This window comes from Neolamprologus brichardi, chromosome 11, assembly GCF_056152115.1.
Source record: "Neolamprologus brichardi isolate AB-2024 chromosome 11, ASM5615211v1, whole genome shotgun sequence".
Taxonomy (NCBI): domain Eukaryota; kingdom Metazoa; phylum Chordata; class Actinopteri; order Cichliformes; family Cichlidae; genus Neolamprologus; species Neolamprologus brichardi.
In genome coordinates this window covers 10,833,881-10,859,522 of record NC_142114.1, presented here as the reverse complement: position 1 = coordinate 10,859,522, position 25,642 = coordinate 10,833,881, and the positions used below count along the sequence as shown (strand labels likewise).

General features: G+C 40.2%; 2 protein-coding genes across 2 annotated transcripts in view; both read right to left on the bottom strand.

Moving 5' to 3' along the window:
* snap91a (synaptosome associated protein 91a) overlaps positions 1-24,073 on the bottom strand; it is an 80,917-nt gene extending 56,844 nt beyond the window's left edge. Inside the window, exon 1 of the mRNA XM_087847913.1 lies at positions 23,126-24,073. Within this exon, the coding sequence (XP_087704039.1) occupies positions 23,126-23,255 (130 nt within the window). The 5' untranslated portion in view covers positions 23,256-24,073. The remainder of the gene's footprint in view (positions 1-23,125) is intronic.
* LOC148100498 (uncharacterized) lies at positions 8,140-12,700 on the bottom strand. Its single transcript, XM_087848105.1, has one exon. It carries the CDS (start codon positions 12,375-12,377, stop codon positions 11,685-11,687), a length of 693 nt encoding a protein of 230 aa, XP_087704231.1. The 5' UTR covers positions 12,378-12,700; the 3' UTR covers positions 8,140-11,684.
* Positions 24,074-25,642: the final 1,569 nt, after the last annotated feature.

Here is a 25,642-nt window from a genome sequence, read left to right as displayed (position 1 = left end):
ATGATTGAGTAGATGATACTTTCTTTAAAGACAGAACACATTTGGGTTCAACTTCAAAATAAAATGTGTGGTATCCTTGGTCTCAGCTAGGTGAGGACCTGGTAGCAGTAGAGACATTATAAGAGAGATACTCTTGCCTGTACAACTTTATTTTTGGACAAAGTCTGCAAACTTTTACATGTTTTCTCTTTATCAGACTTGACTGGATATTCCATAAATGCAGTCTGTATGTCTACCTAATAGAAAATTAATTGAAAGAATCTTTCAAAAAGCTTCCCAATAAGTGCTTCCAGTTTGGCTCCTGAATAACAGGTCCTGCTTCTAGAAAGACTGTAGTATCTATTTGACTTTAAGCTGCTGATGTTCTTGAGTCATTTAACAGATTCCACCTATCTACTAGCCTCTGGCCCAGTGTTGGTCAAGTTACTTGAAAAAAGTAATCAGTAACTAATTACTGATTGTTCCCCAAAAAAGTAATCCCGTTACTTTACTGATTACTTATTTTCAAAAGTAATTAATTATTTAGTTACTTAGTTACTTTTTAAAAACGCGATTTACAACCTGAATAGTTGATAAAGCGATAGATCTTTCAGCCCAATTCTACTTTTTCTGCATAATCCATCATACAAAATGTAATCAAATGGAAAAGTCTCTTTTTTTTAACTTGTTTTAATCTTTTAACTTTATGCATCAAGTAAAAATTAAATTATATGCACCATTCTCTGACTTGAAGAAATTAGTTTAACATTTAAACCTATTTTCTGCGTTTACACTCAGTCTTTCAAATAGATGCAAGTAAAACACAGCAGAAAATAAATAAAGTCAAAGACTTGCGGTCCTTTTGCTCTATGTTCACCTGTATAGCAGGAGTGGGGTAGGCGGAGGTTTGCCCTGGTGCAGGTGTGCCGCAGCGGTCAGTGGAAGAATCCATGAGTTTCTCTGTGAATTTCCCATTACGTCATTGTGCACTCGGTGCTTGTTTAGGGGTTTTTTTTTCGCTGTAAAGAGAAGTTTTCTTCCCACGCACAACGGACGCTAATGTTTTTGTCACTTTTTATGGAATCAAACTCAAAGTAAGGTCAGTACTTCCACGCTTTAAACGCTGCACGCTCATACTCTCTCCCGTACTCGATATATTATCCATTGTTAATCTGCACACAGCTGTTGTCACGAATGTCGCACTCGCTTACGTCATTGTCATGAGACATTCTCGCAAAAAAATCACGGTTTTAGTAACGCAGCAACGCAGCGTTCCTACAGGAAAGTAATTAGATTACCGTTTTTGCGATAGTAATCCCTTACTTTACTCGTTACTTTAAAAAGTAATCAGATTACAGTAACGCAGTAAAGTAACGCGTTACTTTTAACGCGTTACTGCCCATCTCTGTTCTGGCCACACCCACAACCTGTCCACAAAGAAAACACAGAGGAAATTATTATGTGACCTACTTTTATGAAGCCACAGCTTAAGACTGCACTCTCCTCAGCCTTACTTTAAAAGCACCCACACCCCCAAAAAACTCTGGCACACCAAGCCAGTAGTCCAGATCCAGGTGATTAAGGTTAGCAAGTAACTGTTAGCAACATAGTTGAGCACTTTCCAGCTAAAAAGCCACATACTTTGATATTTTCATCAAGATTTGGTGGGAAGCAAAAAAGACTGGAAATGCTTGCTAACACATTAAGTGATAGGTGATGGATGATACATGCTACTTTTGTAGGTTATATAGTTATACAGTTCTGGGATAGGGGGCTTCTTTCCCTAATTGTACTCCACAGTGGTAACAAAATTCTTATATTTTAATTAATTAAAGCAACTTTAAAGCTCATTTTAATTTCTTAAACACATTTTCAATCAAATACCGTTAGCTAACTCCTACATTTTCCACTTGAATATTAAATGTTTGTTGGTCAAAAATAAAGCTGATAAAGAAGATGAAGCACGAAAAGCTTCGAATATCCACCCAAAAATAAGACTAGTGTTTAGCTGTGTTTCCTCCCTCCTGTTTATCAGCATCTTAGAGATAACCGAAAAGCCTCTGTGCAGGAAATCTATTCACTGGCAGACAGGAGAGGCATACCTTCAGTGACAGCGTGAGGAACGAGATAACTAGATGTGTGCTCAAAGTGATGGACAGAAAGGCAGAGAAAAGATGACCGCTGTCATTTTAATAGCCTTGATACAGCAGAGCAAGCCAGACACCAAATATTTCCGTTGAGACTTGTCGATTCATTAACAGTGTCATATCCATGTCTGCACACTTAATGGCAGCACACCGGGGGGAAAGCTAAGAGGTGTCTATTCAATTTTCCTCTTTGGCTTATTATTGACTAAATGCCACTGCATCTCACACCTGGTACATCGTACAGTAGGAACAATCTGCAACCAGTATTGGGAACTTGTAAGTTTTACTTTAAAAATAAGACTGAATGTTTCAAAAAGTTATATAGAAGATTGTTTTGTTAACTTTTGTATTGCTAGTATAATAGTATAAAAAAAAAATTTTCCATATCTATTATTTTTTTTAATCAACAGAAAACTGAAGTGGACACCAACATCTAGAGTAAATGCTCAATGGAGTGCCCAACTGTTGTCATTAAAAAATTGCAGCCTCTGGGGATGAAAGACAACTCCAAAGGGCCCCAAACTGCATTTCCTTGAATGGTTACATGGTTGATTTATAGAGAAAATATCCAATGAACAGCAGTTCTCTGGGAGAAAATGTCTTACTGCTGCTAGAGGTCACAACAGAATGATCAGACTTCTTCAAGATGAAAGGAAGACAACAGTAACTCAACTAATCCCTCGTTAATACCAAGGTATGCAGAAGAGCATCTCTGAATGGACAAAATGTTGTGCCTTGAAGCAGATGAGCCGCAGCAGCAGAAGATCAAACTGAGTGCCACACCTGTCAGCTAAGAGCATGAAACTGAGGCTGCAGTTTTCACAAATGGACAATGGAAGACTGAAAAATGTTGCCTGGTGATGAGTCTCAATTTCTGCTGTGGCATTTGAATGGTAGGGTCAGAGTTTGGTATAAAGAACATGAAAGCATGGATCAATCCGGCTTGTATCAAGGGTTTAGACTCCTAGTGGTGGTATAATAATGTAGGGGACATTGTTTTGGCACACTTTAAGCCCCCTAATACCACCTGAGCATCATTTGAAATCAGTGATGTGGAAGTGATGGCACACAGATTAGCATCATAGACGAGCTGCGAACAAATCTGCAGCAACTATGTCATGCTTTCAGGTTGTGGACCAAAATCTCAAAGGAATGTTTCCTGCACCTTGCTGAATGTTTGTCAGAAAGCCTTATGGCATTTTAGAAGACAGTACGAGGTCCAGCTTGATACTAGCATACTCTTGGTGTTTGAGGGATTTCATTTTTTTAAGGAATAAAAAAATAAGGCAAATGCCAACAACAACAAAAAACAATTTAGCAACATTAAATATTTCCAAACTGTAGAGGTTTTTGGGTATATAAATGGTAAATGGCCTGTATTTGTATAGCGCTTTTACTAGTCCCCTCTAGGGACCCCAAAGCGCTTTACACACCCAGTCATCCACCCATTCACTCTCACATTCACACACTGGTGGAGGCAAGCTACAGTTGTAGCCACAGCTGCCCTGGGGCAGACTGACAGAAGCGAGGCTGCCATATCGCGCCATCGGCCCTTCTGGCCAACACCAGTAGGCGGTAGGTGAAGTGTCTTGCCCAAGGACACAACGACCGAGACTGTCCGAGCCGGGGCTCGAACCGGCAACCTTCCGATTACAAGGCGAACTCCCAACTCTCGAGCCACGATCGCCCTATAGACAAGAATCTTCTGGATTTAGACTTTGTCTTTGTTCATGGAGACTCTGGTTTTACTCAGCATCCTTGACATGATGTTTGGAGACATTGTGTAAGTCTGCTTTGAGCAAAAGTACACGAGCGGTGTAGACAAACGTATCTCTGCACTTTCTCTCGATAAAATTATTTATTTCTGGACTGCTGTTAATTTTTCCTCATTCCATGAATAAATCAAAACCTGTATTCATCCGTATGAGTAGCTGGGAGAGAAAATGAATGAATAATGATGTAAAAATTGCGTTCAAGGGCGTTTTGTCTTTGACAGTCGTGTTACAAGTCCGCTGGCTTTTTTGCTTCCTCTGTCATGCTTTCATCATGCAGCAATGATGGCTGTGCACATCCTCTCAAATAGTAAGGCAGTGCACATGCCCACAGCACACGCACGCACACACAAACATGTAAAGTGTGTGAAGGATAATCCCTACAGGGCTGATGAGTCAGCAGCCTGCATCATCCTACGCTTTTCATCTCTCTGTCTGTCAGTCTCTCTCTCTTTGTATTTCCTCCTGTGAGGGTCAGTGCTGCTGTAAGACAGTGAGGCAAAATACAAAGCTACTATATCTACCATCTCCATAAAGATTTTGCTTAAATCTATCCTAATCAGCATGTCAGATTCTAGGTGCAGGTTGTGAACATTAAATAAAGAATCTGGTCAGATCTGCTTGTGTGAAACTGTGCAGGATAAAGTCGAAGGAAATATTTCAAAAAGGAATCAGAAGCGAATCCCAATCGTACAGCAGGATAGGAACGTGGGTAGAGTCTCAGTTCAGATTGAGATTCTTAGCAGCAATTCAGCAGGAACTCCTGACTCATCGTCTCCCCTCCTCTTCCCTTTTAATTATTTATACGTGTGAGTATGAGTAGGAACGAGTGACACAGGGGACCCAGCGTAGCTGAGCGCTAGCACGCACAGATAGAATCACCCTAACAACTATTTGCATGTTTGGATCCACGTTCCGTGTACTGTGTGCAGAAATATGCAGCAGATGGAATCATAAATATTTTTATGGCATGGCTGCCTGTCTGCACCCTCTCTGCATGGGAAACACCAGCACAGTCCTAGCTTCTAGTCCAGATTCTGGTTCAAATTTTTTGTCATAGTTTACCTGTTGCAACAGTGAAATTTTACTTTTATGTGTAAAAATGAATTCCCAGGTTTGGTGTTAATAATTAGTAGTCAGGTCCAACAAATTCCAAAAATCTCCACATAATCCAGGTTATGTTAAAATCAGTTAGGCTCACGTCTCCGTTGATTGAGCTCGGCAGCGTGCTATACACCACTGCATCCACGCTTTCCATTGTGCTTGGTGATGTAAGGCTTGGATGCAGCTGCTCAGCCATGGAAAATCATTCCATGAAGTTTTCTATGTGCTGTTGTTGAGCTAATCTGAAGGCCACATGAAGTTTAGAGGTCTGAAGCGATTGACTCTGCTGAAAGTTGGTGACCTTCAGCATCGATTGACCCTGGTCTGTGATTTCATGTGCCCTACAACTTCGTGGCTGAGCTACTGTCGCTCCTATTCCATTCCAGTTTGTTATAATACTACTAACAGCTGACCGTGAAATATTTAGTAGTGAGGCAATTTAACCACTGGACTATCACAGTGCAAATCCTATCACAATATTCACTGTGAGCTCCTGAGAGCGACCCATTCTTTTGAAAATGTTTGAGGAAGCAGTCTGCATGCCTAGGTGCTTGATATACACCTGTGGCCATGGAAGTGAAACACTTGAATTCAATGATTATGGTGGCCGAGTGAATACATTTGGCAATATAGTGTGTAGCAATCACACATATTTGTGTGGAGGATTCTCGTGTGATGGCCTGCAGTAGCATGGAAACACTCAGGCACCTGAAATGCTTAAAGTACAGTTGGGAGGCTTCATTCTGTGGTATTTTGCGAATTACAACCCCAATTTTGGTTTTATTGATTGTTCCTGAAAAATAAATGTAAAAAAATCCATTATAGCTTAAAAACAGGAGGGTCAGTCTTGTACTGTGGCCACAGTATACCTTATCAGCATACAGCTTGTGTCCTTCATTTAAAGCCTAGGGAACAGTTTAGCCGTTACACAAGGTTATTTGTGACATGAAGATTATAATAGCCTCTACACTGTTCCGCACATTTATTATTTTATTTTGTTCGCAAATGTGCATGCGCACACAAACACAGATTTTTCCTGCTCTATTTTACGACCACAGCACCTGAGCCGTCTTTGTGCAATGTACTGAACAAAGACGGGAGATGCATGATCATGTTGTTCCAAAACAGGAGGAGAGAAAACAAGAGATCCGCACCTGTTTGAATAATAGGAGCTCATTCAAACAGGAGCTCTAAATGACACGCACATACAGTCCGCATACATGCAGCAAAAATGATAGCAGACTTCTGCAGCACCACCTGAGCAGGTGGTGCTGCTGGATTATATTGACTGGGCTCGATCTTCTCACACTTGGAACTTAACGTGTGCTCTGTTGACTTAAATGTTCAGATAACTGTCACAGAATGCTTTATCAGGATGTTCGCAGCATCTGCTACACCCAATAACTCTCAAGTGGCAGGACTCGGATTTCAACTAGCTCTTCCTTTAACGCATCAATAACTGTAAGCGATATCAAAACCACTGCATGTGAGTGCAACTGAAGGCACACCACCAAGCATGAGTGCACCACAAGATGCACACATATATGTGCCATAGGGAGGCCTCCTGCACCAACAACACCCTCGACATTTTTCTGTTCTTTTTCATAGATTAAATTTTACCAATGTGTCGAGAGACACTTGGGACATGCCAAGGTGGTTTCCTAGGCAACAGGCTCTGGTGTTTGCAGTGACATCAAGGATGCAGCGAAATTTCTTTGAAATCATCTTCACAGTAGCAAAATGATAGGGGTTATCTAGCCAAAGCCAGATGCATGTGAGTCATACCAGCCTGAACGTGGCTGAGAGCAGAAGCGGCTCTGAATCCACATAAATACTCAGCTTTACCCTTCATATAACCAGTGGTTATTTTATCTTGTCATATCCATATACAGCAGCTCCACATTTAAACAGATGATACATAAACATGAATATTGGTTTATTCAGTAAGCAGTGTGAGTGTGTGCATGTATGTGTGTGTCTGTACGCGTGTTTGAGTGTGCAGAGCGTGATACAAGCCATGCTGCATGAGTGATGCCTTGTTGAGCTACACATGAATGGACCACGAGAGTGCAGTGGTTATTTATAGCTCCTTTCACCCTTCAGCAACATGTAAGGGGAGGGGGGTTTGTACCCACAATGCACTGCGCTCCATAGTAGCATGGCACCAATGTGGTGTGGCAGCCAAACAAAGAGGGAGCCATTGGGATTCAGACGCTGTGGAGGCTGGAAATGACATCTGAGGAACAAGCAGGCATCCCATATAATGCTGCAGTTACTGCTGGTGGACACAGATAGCAGCGTCGTATGGATGCTTTGGCTTTTAGTGACACTTCACCCCGCTGGTGGAGTTTGTAGTTTTGTTTTTTAAGGATCCCACATTCATTTGTTTCTGTATATTAGTGTTTTTTAACTAATATACAGGAAAAACTAATTTTGATCTGGCATTAATGTCCTGATCTTATCTGCTATATCCTGTATAGTGGCTTGTCGCACTTAGCTTGTGTAGAAATATCTACATTTGTGTTGACACTTAAAAAAAAAAAGTCCTGCTATATTCTTAGGTTATGATACGATTTGGAATAAAAGAGAAGAAGTTTAAGAAAATGTGATCAAGCACACTTAGAGTGGGAGACAGGCACTTGGCTTGGTGGCGATTAGTAGGTATTAGCATGGTTAGCTAACATGGTGTATTAGTTAGTGATATTACCTTTTTTAGCCTGACTGGCACTCATTAAAGGTGTGCGCTCAGTAAAGGTGGTGGATCAATTTAAATATCGATAGCATCCATACCAAGGATTTTTTGGGGGGGTCACACCTATTATTTTGCCCCAGAAAAGCCGTACCAGATACATGTTTACACAGTACAATATAAATGTGCCCATAGACCTTGAAATGAACCTTCACTGTTCACTGGCCTGGTTCATCGCTCATCATATGACTAATCTTTTCTGTCGGTCAACAGATCTGTTTTTGCTAGCTATATTTACTGATTAGTCTTCCTCTAATTACTCTAATTGTCCTCCCTCTTGCCCACATCCCCTGTATCTGAAAACTGCTGTTGCTATCTGAGATTTAAATTAAACAACAAAAGAAAAACTTCATTCATTCATTTCATTCATTTATTTGTTCATTTCAGGCACAACAAAAATACATATATTAAATATAAAGTGCACAAAAACAAAAAACAAAAAATTTACCTGAAAAGGAGTGGGACGAAGAAAACTTATTAAATCCCACCCCTATACTCACTCATCAACAAAAAACAATAAGCTTCCCACAGCTACGCCCATCGTTGCAACCAAACAAACCATCAACAGCCCCGGGCACATGCAAGCATCTCAATGGCAGCTCGCAACAACAAATAGGACCTTCATAACAGAATACAGAATATATATTAATTATAAATTGCGTTACCACAGGTAACAGGCAATAATAATTACATAGTGACAAACACACATACATATACATACATACATATATATCTACACACACATGTACATACATATGCACACACTTTTTTTTTTTTTTTTTTGAATCCATACCAGCAATGGTAAGAGAACAAACATTACAGAGCACACTATAACCATCATTGAGTATACTGTGACCAAACAAACTGTTTGTAGAGGAATTTAAATCTATGAATATTTTTGCATTGTTTCAGTTGTAAACTCAGACTGTTCCAGATTTTCACACCACGTACAGACACACAAAAACCTTTACGGGTTGTTCGAGTTCTGGGTAATTTGAATTCTCCGAAGCCTCTCACATTATAAACCCTTTCTCGAATTTCAAATATAATTTGTAAATTTGCAGGTAGAAGTTTATTAAAGGCTTTGTATAAGATTATGGATGTATTGTAATTAACCAGATCCTGGAATTTAAGTAACTTTGCCTGAAGAAAGAGTTTGTGAGTATGATCTAGATAACCGGCCTTGTGAATAATACGCAGTGCTCGTTTCTGTACTGTGACTAATGGATTAGTTGTATTTTTATATGTGTTTCCCCACACTTCCACACAATATGTAAAATATGGAAGAACCAGGGTACAGTACAGAGTACGAAGTGCATCTTTATCAAGGTATGGTTTCACTTTGTTCAAAACTGCGAGGCTTCTGGAAATTTTGGTTTTTATGTGTCTGACGTGGGGTTTCCATGAAATTTTGTTATCAATTACGACTCCCAAAAATTTGTTTTCACTCACATTATCAATTGGTACACCTTCAATGATAATCGGTAATTCTATATTATATTTTAAATTACCGAAAAACATTGCTTTAGTTTTATTTATATTTAATGATAATTTATTTATATCCATCCATTTTTTTATTAATTTTAGCTCCCTGTTTACGGTCATTACAAGGTTAGTATAATCATCGCTACTGAAAAATATGTTGGTGTCATCTGCGAACAGTATGAGCTTAAGTACTTGAGAAACATCAAAAATATCATTTATGTATACATTGAAAAGTTTTGGTCCCAACACTGACCCTTGGGGAACACCACATGTAATACCAAGTTTCTCTGAATGGTAATGCCCTATGCTAACATATTGTTCCCGACCCGTTAGGTAACTTTTTAACCAGTTACCAGCTTTCCCTCGAATACCATATCTTTCCAATTTATCCAATAAAATTGAGTGATTGATTGTGTCGAAGGCCTTTTTGAGATCAACAAAAATACCAACTGCATATTTATTTTTATCCAGTGCATTAGTAATTTCTTCTACTGCCTCAATTATCGCCATTGAAGTGGTTCTTTGCGTTCTGAAACCATACTGACCAACATTTATTATTTGATGTTTTTCAAGGAATTTTTCTAATCTTGAATTAAAAAGTTTTTCTAAAATTTTTGAGAATTGAGGCAGTAGAGAAATAGGCCTATAATTGGTAAAACTGTGTTTGTCATTACTTTTGTATAGTGGTATTACTTTTGCAATTTTCATTTTTTTTGGAAAACAACCGGACTGAAATGATAAATTACAGACATATGTTAAGGGACTAGCAATATTCAGAATAACCTGTTTAACTACAGACATATTTATGTCATGATAATCCATTGAAGACTTACTTTTACATTTTAGTGTGATATTTATTACTTCTTGCTCATTTGTAGCTGAGAGGAACAGTGAAGAGGGATTTGATTTTATATTACTGATGTTTTCATTTTTTTGACACGGGATGTCCGCTGCTAGTTCAGGGCCAATATTTATAAAAAATTTATTAAACCCATCTACAATGTTACTCATGTTGAGATTTTCACCATTTGCATCAATGAAACATTCAGGATATGATGTTCCAGAAGATCCTTGTTTAATTAAGTTATTTAACACATCCCAAGTTCCTTTTATATTGTTTTTATTTTCATATAATCTTCTTCTATAATAAAGTTGTTTACTCGTTCTTATAATATCAGTCAATTTATTTCTATATGCTTTATATCTTTGTTCCACTTCTTTTGTTTTTACTTTGATGAACTGTTTATACAGATTGTTTTTCTTTTTGCAAGCATTGATAATTCCTTTTGTGAGCCAAGGACTTTTTATCTTTTTTTTCTTTGTCTTGTGTTCATTTACAGGACAATGTTTATTGTACAACATAGTGAAAATATCTAGGAAATTGTCATAAGCCTTGTCCACATCTGACTCTTCATACACCGAACTCCAATCTTGTTGTGCTAAATCGAAATTAAAGGCATGAATTGCTTCTTCATTTATTGTTCGCTTTGCTATCGTAATCTTGGTATCTATTTTTTTTAAATCACAGTCACACAAAGTAAAAACTGGTAAGTGGTCAGTTATGTCACAGACAAGCAGGCCACTATTAATTTGGAAATCCATGACATTAGTAAAAATGTTGTCAATAATAGTGGCGCTATGTGATGTTATTCTGCTTGGCTTTGTTATTGTTGGATATAGTGATAAGCTGTACATCGTGTCAGTAAAGTCATCAATGGCTTTTAACCTTGTTGGGTTTAGCAAATCAATATTAAAATCACCACAGATGAATAGTAATTTTTGGTTCACCGAAGCAAACATTTTTTCTATCCATTCATAAAAAGTGTCAATACTTGAACTGGGTGTCCGATATATGCAACTTATTATAACATTTCTCTTTTTTTCATTCATGATCTCAATAGTCAAACATTCCAAAATTCCATCAATAGCCATAGACATAGTTGTTACAACATTATATTTTATAGAGTTATGAACATATATAGCAACCCCGCCGCCCGCCTTATTTAATCTATTCATGTATTTTAAATCATATCCATTCAAACAGAAATCTATTCCTTTATCAACATTGAACCAAGTTTCAGTGATGGCTATAACACTGAAGGGGCGAGAGAATTGTTGCAAGTAGTCCTTAATGAAATCAAAATTAGAGTACATACTTCTGCTGTTAAAGTGAATTAATGAGAGCTTCCCATCTAGGTTGATTTTTTTTTCATATTGTTCCTGTGTGAAATAATTACAATTTTTAACAAAAGAAGAAAGAAAATTACTTTCAGAATCTATTTCTGGGTCTATTATATTATGCTCCTTATATTCACAATCTAGATCAATTACTTTCTGTTGGAGAATTGATTTCAACGTGTCCATGTCATTTCCTGGTGTAATTAGAGATGTTGGTGTATTTATCATTTGATTGTCATTAGAGTTATATATTACCTCAATACATTAGTGTCAGTTGTACTTGTCCAGATCCTCCATGTTCCTCACTATCAGTACTTTTGCCTCTTCTGGTGTCCCGTTTAGCTTAATGAAAATCTTGCAGTTTGTTACCCATGTATGTTGTATTTTACCGTTCTTCTTCAGTTGCCTTGCCTTCCTCGCGATGTCTGCGTTTTTTCGTGTCAGATGTTCATTAATGAAAACGTCCGTGCCTTTCAGTTTGCGTCCTTGTTTCAGCAGTGCGACCTTGTTCTTCCGATTGACGAATCTCATAATGACGGCCGGCGGTCTGTCACTCCTCCTGGGCAGTGGGTGACATGCTTCTACGTGCTCCAGGTCCATCTCTATCCCCTTGCTTTGGAGGAAGGAGGCCACCTGTTGCTCCACCGAGCGGGTCTCCTCGTCGCTGGGCTCCCCGACGCTCCCGGCCACCGCGCGCGCGTACGAGCGCGGCTTGATTTTTATACCGCTAATGACCACGTCGTTCGTACGGGTGTACTGCTCCAGCTCATCCACCCGCCGCTCGAGATCCATAATTCGTCTGTCCTTCTCGGCATTTTGGAGGCGTAGCTGTTTTACCTCCTCCAAAAGCCCCAGAAGCAGCTCCTGCTGCGCCCTGACTGCGGCCACGTCTCCGCACAATGCTCCGAGGGAGGTTTTAATGTCCTCGACCTCCTCTGGTGTTGGGCCTTTCTTGGGTGGCATACTGTCTTTAGTTTGTGTTACTCGTGAAACTTCAATAAAATATTTGTCTTAACCAGCCATTCCAGTCCAGGGGTCCTTTCTTCTTTTTTTTAACTGGCGAGCTAGCAGCTGCTGGTAACTAATGTTGGCTAATGTTGCTGGTAGCTAATAAAGTTTCTTGACTTCGATGTCCAAAGTTCTTAATTTAAGATATGTTAAATCTCCACCAGCTGTTCTTCAATCCGCACTGAGGTGCAAATCTTGTCAAACTATTTCACTTTACTTACTGAGAATTTTGCAGAAACAAGAAAAGTGCGAGGGAGCGCAGTACCGCGGTTGCTGTCCTCGGCGCCATCTTGGAAATTGACCGTGCACGTCATATGTAAGCACGTCTTACTTATATTAAATCAGTTCTGCCTTCTGTCTTGCTGTGGGCCTTTGCTACACTAGTCAGTGTATTAGCGGTTTATTTCCCCTAAGTATGAGGGTCTTCCCTGTGTAAACAGAAAATTGTCTAGCTTGTGGATTTCTCTTGGGTGCAGCAAGTTGTGCTCTGAGGAAGGTTCAGCAGACAAAGACAAATATCAGCCCTGTGTGCTGAACCATGTGCTGCAGCCAAGACATTTTTTGTTGTTGACTTTTTAAGGGGTTGTTGCACTTGTTTTTCTGACAAAGAAACATTTATCTGTGTGTTCGTTACAGAAAGTGTGCCCAGAGGTGAGGAAGCACAGAAGAAACATGGTACACAACACATAAGTGTGCACATAGCATCTGGTGATGTTATTTATTCTCTGAGGTCTAATTCAACATAGATGGCAACTTTAACTATATATGTTGGAGAAAGGATAAACTGACTTTTTGATGTATGTCAGTTAGCATGATGATGATGATTAATGTTATATTATTATTATTACTAGCAAAAATCTACCCAGCTGGAGTCTTTTCTAGGCCAGCCTGTGGCGCTTCGTTAAGGTATTAAGGCAGACATGTATGTTAATTAATCATGTTATTCTTTTTATCTTCATTATATCACTATATGTGTTTCTTCTTCTTTTTCTTTGCAAGCTAGATATTCATTGTGCACAACAAAGTAATCAGTTACTATTAGCATCACTGTCTGATAAACACTTATTTACAGACTTGCAAGGCAAAACACTTCAGTGACCTCAAACTGCATCTGTGCTACAATTTGTTTAGGAACATTTAGTTATAAACCACAATGTACACATAATATACACGTGATGTAACGTACACGTAAGGTGACAGGTTGTTAACGGAGATCAGCTAGTTTTTTGAATGTTAATAAAATAATTCCCAAAAGCTATATAGATACTGATACCGTAGGCAATTCATATATTAAGTTTAATCAAGATTCACTAACAAGGACTTAAGGAACGGACTACATACGTACATATGATAATTATAGTAAGATTATTATTATCATTATTATTATTATGCAACTTCATTGTCAAGATTTAGGAGAACAATTTAATAATAACTAACATGATTACCAAAGGAGTTTTGGTCAGGGTTAGGGCCATTATCAATGATAACATTGAACTTAGTGGGTTAAACTAAACTCTTAAGAATCAACAGAAGCAGTAACAAACTACTGAAAACAATCTAGCCTTGAAGTAGTTTTGAAGTAGAGTAGGGTGTGTCAGGGTAACCATGCTAAAAGTGTTAATGGGGAAAATTTCTGTGCCTCTCTTTATTAAACATTTTTCAAACAAGTGACTAGTCAACACCCCAAAATTAACTCAGAAACAGCAGAGTTATGTTACAAGAAGTCAGTGTAACCACCCTTGCATCACAACTACAGTATAGCTAGCATACCACTGCCTGGAGCTAACTGCAAAAACTTAATTCAGGCAGCAAACTGACACTTTCTGGAGAGAAAAGAAAAGAATGCGCAGTCGCCTTATGTCTGACAGTTTTAGCAGCATTAACAAAGCCCAAAGCTACAGCAAATGATCATTTTCTTAATTAAAAACTGATCACGAGAAGAAGAAGAAGAAGAAGAAGTTTTTTATAGCAAGATAGCAGTCCTACAAGTAGCACATGCTACTTGTAGAGTCTACGGAGATCATTTTAATAGAGACATGGGTGACGTGAAACTCTCAAAACTATTTTAATCTTTTTTTACAACTCAAAATGTTCCCACAGTGCCCCTTACCTGGTGATTCAGTGAGTGGGGGGGGGGGGGGGGGGGGGGGGTACATTTTCTTGTGACACTTTGCTTTTTATTGCAAATGTCAGATCCTGAAGCAGATAGAAGGAGCAGCCTAATAAAACAGCAGGAAACCCTAGCCTCCCTGCATTATTGATACGCAGCCCTGGGTACAGACATGCCCCTTTACTGTGGGAGATTCTGCTGTTGTTTACCTGCATACCAGAACAAAGGAGTCTACGCTTGCATCCAGTCCTGCCCATTTAAGCACAATAACCCCCTCTGCCCCAAAAGATTCATCTTCACTGTAATCGGCATGTTTTCATTCTCAGGCTAGCAAACTCAAGGGCACTGCGACCTCTAAAGAATATGAGTAATAGGCCTGAGAGGGAGGGTAAGAGGTGGGAGGAATTAAGAGAAAAGGAGCAAATACTTGGTGCTCACATTTAGAGTAGATGGTCGGATAACAGCGGCATGGGGGATCCATAACCCGGCTCATTAATCTGGACACACACTGTTGGTAGAAGAGCGCACCTCCCACACATTGCTTGACATTAGAAAGACTTTCGGAGGCTTTTGCAGAGCCCCGCTGTGCGATCAGCGCAGCAGTACATGGCCAGCCTTCTCAACAAACTCCTTTTACTCTTGCACTTGTTCTCTGCAGCTCATCATTAGGCAAACACTGCACTCGAACATTATACAGAAGAGAAGAAGAACTGGTGGGAGTAGAGATGATGCAGGAGAGTCTGAATATATAAAATGAATATCACAGTCCATAACTATTTGGACATTGCGTCAGTATAAGAAAAGGAAGAATTGTTTTCTAGACAGTTGGACACTTCTTCCCCAGCTGCACCATTTTAAGCAAAAATCTTTAAGAGTTATAAAGGGAACTGGTCCATCACAATTTCCAAGCACAAGAATACAGAATGGCAAGCTTGCAGGTAGAAATCAGAAAGTTTTTGTTGTTATTTAGCTTTGAAATACAGTGAAATTAGGAGTGAAGTTGAAATGAAACCATAGAGAATGAGTATTGCTAAGTAAAAAAGCAAAAAAGAAGCAGGTAAACAAAATGTAAACACTGTTAAACTTGATAGAAAGAAGAAAGTGTGGTTAAAAAAGAAGGAACAATTCTTGAGATGAAGCAGGCTCAAGGCTTGGGTACGTCTGGCTGCCAATGGAACTGCCAGCATGCTGGCACTTTTGGGTGATTGCACTGCGGACGAAAGCCACAGGACGAATGTAGATGTATACGGGAACATGCTGACATGCTGTGTTCAGCCAAATGTGGCAAATGCTTTGGACAAAATTTCCTAATTAAAAAATTCTAAATTGCTAAACAGGCAACTTTTAGCCCTTTTACATTAGTTTGTACTTCTGCGCAGCTTGAAACATTTTTAGGGTTTTCCATTAGGCAGTAATACCTGGTAATAACCTGAAGCCTAAAACCACATTTTGAGCCTCAAAAATGCCTTCAAATGTTTCAGGACTGGCATTTTGTCCCCAAATTGGTGACTGTTTGTCCCAACAGGTATAGTGGCATGCCAATTTTTGGTCACCACAAAGTTCGCACACACTCACACACTGTGACAACAGCAAGCTGTCACAGGTGTCAAAAACAGTAAGATTACAGCACTAGATTGTATTCGTAGCTCACAGGATCTAACCGAAGCAGCATGAAAATGTACGCTGCAGAAGCAGCCAGCACTTTCTGTGACGATATCCACACTGACATCACAGGGTCAACAAGTGGAGGTGCTTAAAAAGATGTCACTTTGTGTCAACTTTACTGACATATTTCAGGCCTCTGCTGTTACAGAGAAAACTGAACTGGGCATGTCTTCAGCATTTCCACCATGCTTGGAATGAAGGCCAAGTCTCTGAATCCCACTGAAGATAAGCTAAGCCATGCTAACCTGCCTGTGGCTTCATATTTGCTACATATACAGAAGTGGTATCACTCTTCGCATCTAATGCTATCCGGGAAAGTGTGCTTCCCAGAATGCTCACTCTGGATTAATCCCTCAGTGCAGAGACATGAATCTAAATTGTAGGTGTGAAGGATTGCCTGTCTCTCCATGTTTGCCCTGTGAAAGGCTAGTGACCTGTTCAGGGTTGCCATTCTATCACGTTTGCACATGGAAAATCATAAAAACAAAGATGGACAATAAGATGGATATTTTACAGAGATATTGTCTGCACTAGACCGCCTTTATTTAGGGCAAATAAAGTTGAACATTGACCATGTAAACGAATACAGACACGCTTCAAGCCCCTTCCCCCATCCTCCATCTTTCGAGGAGGCAGAAGGCCTCTCAAACATGGTAACACATTGATGGTGACTCACGCTGTGGTAACAGCACCATAGCAGCCAAAGGGGACTCAGCACGCTGTTTACGTTTCTCCCCGCCTCCAACACACACACACACACACAGAAGGTATTGTATCCTGTGTTTGCTCTAAGCAGAGTATAATCGTGTCTCTGGGTAAAAAAAAACAAAACATGAAAACCCCCCCTGTTCACTAGAGTGACTGGATTTAGAGCGGTGGGAGAGCTGGTGATAATGATTGCAGAAAAAAATGGACAGAATGTCAGCTGTGACGCTTAATCAGGTCATTATAATCAACATTGGAAAGGTTTAAATATTGTGTAGTAATAGAGAAGCAAAGAGAAGAGAAGAGCAGGCGGAACATGATGCCATACATTTCTGAAAATATAACCTTCAAACTGTAAACCTGTTATAGCTCCTTAAACAGCATGAGGATTAAGAGGTGAGGGGCAACATAAGCAGTGGCAGCTAGAGATGGAGGCTATTAGGAACAGCAGCAGGAGTTGTGGTGCCCGTCCTGTTACACTAGTTATCTAGTTGCTTCCCTTCAGGCTGCAGAAACCCTGCGTGTCCTCTGATCCACGCTCTAGGCCTGTATCTAGTTGAAATTTTTTGACCAACTGCACAAAGAGATGCATTCAAGCACTGCTCATAAACTCCTAATTTCTAAGGCAGTGAAAAACAAAATGGTCTTTGCAGGTAATAACAAAACGGACCTGATGGTTGAAGTAGTTTTGTTGCAGTTGCTGCGGTGGCAGATGTTGAGTAATCCACCGACTCCAATCAATCCCGGCAGAAAGAACCAAAGCGGCATCTCGAACACGCCCACGATGGAGGAGCAGCATCATGTGCAGTGGCATTTCTCTACTCAGCCGCCGCCTCTTTAAAATTCTAATATTTCAAAACAGCAGCATCTCACCGTCATCCCACACATCTCTGTTTCATACATTGATAAGTGTGGTGAACATGGCTTGCTTGTGTCATTTCTCACTCCACTGTGAACCTCTGAGCGTACGTGCGTGCCAGCGTGGCAGATGGCCACACTAAAAACATTTCTACTGATTCATTTAAACTTAAAGTTAGCCCATGTAATTTACTGAAACATTAACACATTTACAAAAAATACATTGTATCTCTTAATTGTGCACATATAGTTCAGGAATTGTACTTTCACACAGATGTCCTCATCTTCACACCAAAACAATGAGAACACCTGATATTAATTCATTTTTATTAAGTTTATTTATATAGCACCGAATCACAACAACCGTCGTCTCAAGGCGCTTTATACTGTAAGGAACAGACTCTACGATAATACAGAGAAAACCCCAACAGTCAGACAACCCCCTATGAGCAAGCACATGTCGATGGTGGGAAGGAAAAACTCCCACTTAACAGGAAGAAACTTCCAAGAGAACTATGCTCAGGGAGGGGCAGCCATCTGCCATGACTGGTTGGGTGGGGGTCAGGGGAACATTAAATGTGCCTGCTTGAGTTTTCTGCTGTTTATAAAAAAAAAATTCCTTCCTCATAAAAGCTGGATTTTAAATTAGCTTTGAATTTCTTAAGCATGTTTGCAGTGACTCTTTGTTTATGGCACACGTTCAGTGCATATTTAAGATTTTGTGCGACTGACACCCCCCCCCCCCCCCCCCCCCCCCCACACACACACACACACACACAGAAAAGAAAACTACCAGACTAGAAGTGATCTTTGTACACTGCTAGGTTTGTGAATGCACACATGCAGACACGTGCTTGTGTGGAAGATATCAAGATCCATCTGTAAGACACACTCATAGCATGTGGGGTGTCGGGCAATCTGTGCTGCTGCCTGAGCACTAATCTTTTAAGAGTTTAGAAGACTTCCGATCTGCATCTCAGTCATCTGTCAGGCTCTTAAATATTTTTTTTTTTTAAAGTGATATCAAATACTTGCTAAGCCTCCACAGACACACTTTTACTGAACTATTAATCATTGCGTTTTGTTTTCTCCAGCCTTTTAAAAACCCAAGGTAAAGAGGCATGAACCTGTAGACGTGTCTGCTTATATTCTCATCCCACTCTTTGCTAATACCATCTATTTATTGTGCTTTTCATCCTCAGAAACACTACAGCACCTGATTCAGTCTGAATACAGTGACTTCTAATTTTCTCCTGTCTCTCTATCTCAGTGCACGGTTTGGGGATCACAGCTTGTGGAGCTTACTGCCCTGGATGTCACTTGAACCGAACGAACACACATTTGGCTGTCAGTGGAACAATCCATGAGAGATATTTTTAGACCTTGAGCACACAGCTCCTAACACAAAGTGCCCTTTTACAATTCAGCATGTTTTCTCCCCCCCTTTTTAAATGACTTGCAGAGTGAAGTTAGTACATGTTTAGTGTATCATTTTGCACTGATAACAGACTGACCAACTACAAACATTATCTATTCACTTGGAGAGGGACAGAAAATGTGCTGCTGTCAGGTTTCAGACAGAGTGAGAAGCAGCGCGTCATATTACAAGCCAAAAAGCTCCCAAAATGAAATACCACAAGGATTTGATATGCAAGAAGGCAATCAGTTATATCATTGCAGCATCTTTATGTTATTAAAATATGTAAATTGCTTCAGTAATAGAGTATCCTAGAGCCAAATACACATACATAAATCCATGTGATTGTGTGGATGACAGAGTGTATTTCCAGGGGTATTAATGGATGCCAAGCATGCTGATATAAAACAGGACTACAGCGGTGTTGGAGGATCTTGGCAACAAGTTTCACTGATGATTAAGATGCATCTTTCTGCCAGCAGTAAAAGTAGACATTTTTTCTCCAAGCAGCACACTGGGTAAATGTCAGCTATGGGTAAAACAGGATGTAATGTCAAACAATTTAACCTAAGGCTGCTTCTCCTGCGCAGAACAAATTACCTTTGTCACATACGATGAAGCAGTTTGATTGAAAAAAACAGTATGAACTCAAGAGTTCCATGAATTTAAAATGTTAAATTAAAATAAGTTCAGCTAAAATATTTTCAGGTCTTCTTTTTTTTTTAGCATGTTGGCACTTGTAGCAGAGATTTTAAGAGCTAAATGGTACTAGCTTAAAGTTACAGTAAGCTATGCTAATGCAATTTATTTGTAAGAGTTGAAACAAGGAGTTTTACCTCCATGCATGTTCTGCCTGTCACTGCCAAATTCGTTTTAATATATAGTTTTTATTTATTTTTAATATCGTGGGGGAAGCACGTTTAAAAATGAAATGTTTAGCTTTAACATAAGATAAAATAACCTAACAAGGCTGTTAGCTTAGTGTAGGAGCAAGCTAGGTGTTTTACTTCTGTGAATGGCTACAGACAGGTTTTTATGTGTGCAGGTAGGTCCACAAGCTGTTGGAAACAGACACATTTTTGTATTTTTTTTGCCTATACACCAACATGGTAGATTCAAACACTCAATATGTGACTGAAGTGTAGGCTTTGCAGACTTTTAATAAAGACTAAAAATTAATTGGACAATTGAGTGACGAGTAGTTGAGGTAAGGCCTGTTCGGGGTGAAGCGGACATAATGTCTGAAGTTGGTTTAAAGTGTTGAATTTGTATTTGATAGCTTATCACTGTATTTCAATATGATGCCAAAAGCACAAGACATAATAAGGATGAAAAATCAAAATAAACCTATTAGAGAGAGAAACTAGGAAAAACTTTATGGACGCAGCCGAATCAACAATCTGAATTATTCTTAAAAACAAGGACCTGGTAGCTCAGCAACACCAAAAGACCTGAAAGACCACAGAAGACAACTGAAGTGGCAAATTATTTCCATTATTAAAAAAAAAACATTTTCACAACATCTAACCAAGTCAAGAACATCTTCACACAGGAAGAGGTATCACTGTCACATAGTCTATAATAAAGAGACACCTTCATAAACAGATATATGCAGAGATTACAACAAGGTGCAAACCCCTGGTTACACTCAAGAACAGGAAGAGCAGATTAGACTTTGCCAGAAAACATCTGCAGGAAAATCTGCAAAAAAAAAAAAAAAAAAAACCGAAGAAGAAGAAGAAGACAAAAAAGTGGATGGTGAAACCAAGATGAACTTACAGCTGAATGATGGGAGAAGTATTGCGAAAGAGAGAAACACCTCATGATCCAAAGCAACATTATCTGTCAAACACGGCGGAGGAAGCGTAATGGCATGGGCATGTATGACTGGACACTGACAGACAATGATTTCACCGCTATATTTCCAACCCTGGTGATTCTGTCTGTTTAAAATTACACTAACAATAATTTCTCAGTCAGGGGGCTGGGTCTGTGACAGAGTATTTTGGGTTATTTTGTATTAGTTCATCTTAGTTGAAGTTTAGTCTAGTTTATGTTATCGTCCATGTCTCCTTGTTTATGAGTCTTTTTCTGTTTGTCATATGTTATCTCCTTGTCTAGGTAGGTTCCCCTTGCGTCTCTCTCCTCTTCGTCCCTCTCCCTCTCTCACTCCGACTCTCTGTCTCTTGTATCAGGCTTGTGTCCCAGTTCACGTCTCTCCATGTTTCCTGTTTTACTTTGAAAGTCTGTGTTTCCATGTTCGGTGTGTTTAGTTTTGCTTCCCCTGTGGCGTCAGGTTCATTGTGTCAGCTGTGTTTCCCCAGGTGTTTCCACTTCCCTCATTACCCTTCTGTGTCCTCTATCCCCCTCTGTTGGGTCGTCTCTTTGTCTCGCGTCATGTACTTCAGGTCTCAGGATTATTTTCATACTTCGGTTTAGGTTCATGTTTCTTGTCACAGTTTTCGGATGTACCTGTTCTGATTCATGTTCATGTACCATGGCATAGTTTTCATGTTAGTTTTAGTTCATCCCAGTTTAGGTTTTAGTTTAGTTTTTCCCCAGCTCACCTTGCCTTGTTTTCTGTTTAATATCACCCTTAATAAACGGCTTGCTTTTTTTTAAACTTCGTTTTTCTCTCACATGTCTGCTTTTGGGTCCAGACCTCAAACACATCGGCCATCCCGGCCGTAACTTTCCCTCCAATAGTTTCTGTCTATATAGATGCCTATAACCTCAACAATTCAGTGACTTGCACTCACTGACCTCTCACCAGCTTGTTTCAATAACTTCCTAATGTTTCCAGTTATTCCAAAACCAAATAAATGCACTAAATCGTTCATTTTGGGGTCAAAAGGTTCCTTGGATAAAAATCCAGTCAGGGATCACGGATTTCATTGGTGTAGGAAAAGGACTGAGGACATTCCATGTATTTCTATTTATGCCAAGTCTTTATATTTCCCAGATGTGATGCATGGATGGTGTTTATATTATAGACAAATTAATTTTGTGTGTTGAATATCTTAATACAAGCTGTATTATATCATTGTGCAGAAAAAGCAAAAGGCTGTGTTATTCACATGTATGTGTTCTGATCAAATGCACAAGCTTGGTCTGTTTTTTGCATATTTATTGGCAAAAACTACTTAAAGGCCTTGTGTCACACTCTAACTGAAAACATCCACCTTTGCTGTGTTCACTATTATCTATTCTAAGCATGAGTCATTGGAGAGCTCAATCTACTTTATGTATGGATGACCACTGGGGATATTGACTGTCCCTGAAATTGTGTGTTATCAGTAAATACAGCCCCATTCCGTCCTTTCCAAAAAGCTAATAGCCTTTTTTTTTAAATTGAATTGGCACCGCCTGCTCCTTCATTTGACAACCCTGTTCGTGCAATGAAAAACATCAAGAAACTGCACCAAGAAACGAAAAAAGAAATCTGTGATAAATATGTTGGCAGTTTTTTCAGTGCTACCATAGAGGACAAGGTCTCAGGCAACAACCCCACCTGTGTGCTTAGTAGTACTGAAACTACTTTTGGCCTTTTAATTATGCAGTAACTAGCATAAGAGCAGCATTGGAGGGAGAGATAGCATGCAATCAGAGGGACTTTTATCTGTAAGTATCTGGTTGGAGACTTTGTGGTCTCCCTATTCTGGCTCTACACTAATGCACAGTGAGCAGGTGAGAGGCCCTGTAATTACATATTAACTTTGGCTTGGTCAGTTAAGACTGAAAGCAGTTCCTATTGGTGGTCTTTCGGTAGTACGTGTGTGTGTTCATACACGTGAGTATATACTATGACTAGAAACCCATCCAAGCATATTAACACACACTGGAGGAACGGATGTGGGGGTGGAGGGTAACCATCATGGCTTTGGTGCAAGGCCTAGTTGTGCATGAGAAGGATAGATGGAGGGGTTACTTAGACGTAGATGTACTCACACTCCAAGTGTTTCTTCTTCGGGGCTGTCTGTTCGTGCGTGGTGGCTTTGCACACCGCTCGGCACACCTCGGATCCCGTCAGGCTGTACTGAGCCGCGGCGATGCGGTCCGTCAGCGTCTGCCCCGACATCTTCTCTCCGCGGAGTCCAACCAGCAAGCCTCCAATATGGTCCTACCCCCCCTACTCACACACACACACGCACGCCGGAATGAGCGAGCAGCCTCAGTAATCCCAGCCGCCCTCGAGAACACCACACAGACACAGGCTCCAGGAAAAGAAATATTAGGGCACTTTCTAAAGAGCCGCAATTGATTTGAGTTGCATAACAAGCGGAGAGCTGGTATTCCCACTCAGATCTGCTGGATCTGCATGCGTTTCTGGAACAACATGAACTGACTTTATTCCCTGAATTCCAGTATCCGGTGATAACTACAGTCTATATGCAAAAAAAGGGGGGAAAGGGGGAAAAAGGAGAGGGCAAAAAAGTAAAACGCTAATCCAGGTTTTAATTCAGTGTTTTCCCCTCCGTTTTTTAATGAATTTCTTACTGTTCCGCGTTATGGTCGGACAGCCTCACTCACAATGCCGTCCTCCCTGGATGATGCTTGTCTCTTGCCTCCCCTCCTCCCTGTCTTCCTTCCGCTTGTCTCCTGGATAATCCTTACCACCACCACCAGTCTGACAGTCCCTGAGTATCAGCGGGGCGTGCAGGGGAACATCATCATCATCTTCATCCCACACCATCCAGTGCAGCGTTTTTTTCTCTGTTTGTTTGTTTTTCTCTCTCTCTCCTTCTCCTTCTGCAGCCCTACGCTTCCTCTGCGCCTTCCTCACCGTCAGCTCCGGGGATGCGCGCTTCAAACCGGGTCGTTGGATGGCGGTGCTTTCGGTGGACTTACATCCTTCCGTTTATTTAATTATTATTTTATTTATATTTCTCAACACGCCCTGCCCCCTCCTTGGAGTCAGGTGACGCAGTGTTACCAACCCCACTGCAGCCTCTTTTATCGCGAGAGCTCAAGGGAGAAGCGAGAGAGGTGGGGAGGTGGGCGACTGGGCTTGCTGCGTGAGGATGTGAAGGGTTAATACAGCTACTCTACAGGGTTTTGGTGCCTGTCATGCTGCTTCCGTACTACGAAGGTCATAAGAAGCGTGCAGCTTCAGGGAGCACGATTTTATATAACCACGCGCAGCCAATCAGGGGATTCGGCCCTGTCCATGGTGCTGAAGTCTTCTGGCGTCGTGCTCTCAATCACATTTTCTGATCAGCATTATGCAGTTCTATCAGTCGTTTTTCATAAAAAATGTACATTAAAATGTGTTAATGTACATTGGAAAGACCTACATATAAAACACAATACTTTTTCATGGCACTTAGAAATGTATTTTAAATATATTTATTTTTAATAGGGTATAATAACAGCTGTGACCTTCTCTCTCCCATCCGACAGCGCTCATCTCTCAATTATCAAATCAGACTACTCTGGAGAAAATATGAAGTCTCCTGTATCCCACAGACTGACTGTTGACCTATAAACCCCAGCCAGGTTGAGGACCATGTATATCCATGTAAATGCATTTTATCTAGCTCCTTGTCTTTATTATGTTTCGTGCAGACAATTTTGCCTGATGTATAGTTGAGGATGAAGACCACTATATTTCACTATTTATGATGTGATTGTCTTTCTTGAAGGGATATGAATAGCAGTTTCCTCATTTGGTTCAGAGTCATCCGATTCTGAATTGACCTCAAGATGGACTTTATCTTCAAACACCCCCCTAATCTATGATCTACGTTGAAATCCAGAGCTGTCAGCTGTTTACTTCTGCTGCCCATCTTGTAAAACTCTAACAGGCCACTATATCATACATAGCTGCTCAGGATACTGTTGTTAGGACTCCCTTGCAGACAATGTTTATATGTTTTGCTCCTCTCTCTTGCTGAGTGTATACTCAATGTAGGTGGAGTTGACCAACAGGAACTTAAAAGGGTACCATCTAAAGTCCATACTGATACGGTCATCTCAGAGACAAACTGACCTCTTGACTGCCTTTGTGGTGTTGCTGCTTTGCATCTTTAATGGAATTATCTGACAAGAATGGCTTTCTGTGCAGTAGAGAAGTCTTTGCTTCAGTTTTGGTTTTAGGCATTTTCTAGTATTTTATTACCCCGGTACTTAGCACTAAACCACAGGTAGGTGTGTCTGTGTATTGCGCTCACACATTTTTCTATGTTCTCTAGCATCAGCTGATAACTTAGTACTCGACCCTTTTTGAGAAACTGTTGTCATGGCTGGCTCCAGAAAAACAAGATGCCGATGACGACAAAGCTAATGTGGAAACCAACGGGCAATGCGGTAGTGGCTGTCTATCTTTTATACACAGTCTACACCTGCTCAGATGAGAATGGAGAAGAGACTGAAGAGACTTAGACTGAATGGCAGGGGCGTAGTGTAAGTTCTTTCTTAATATTTAGAAAGAGAAAAACATAGCTGATGTAAACTTCTCATTAGAAA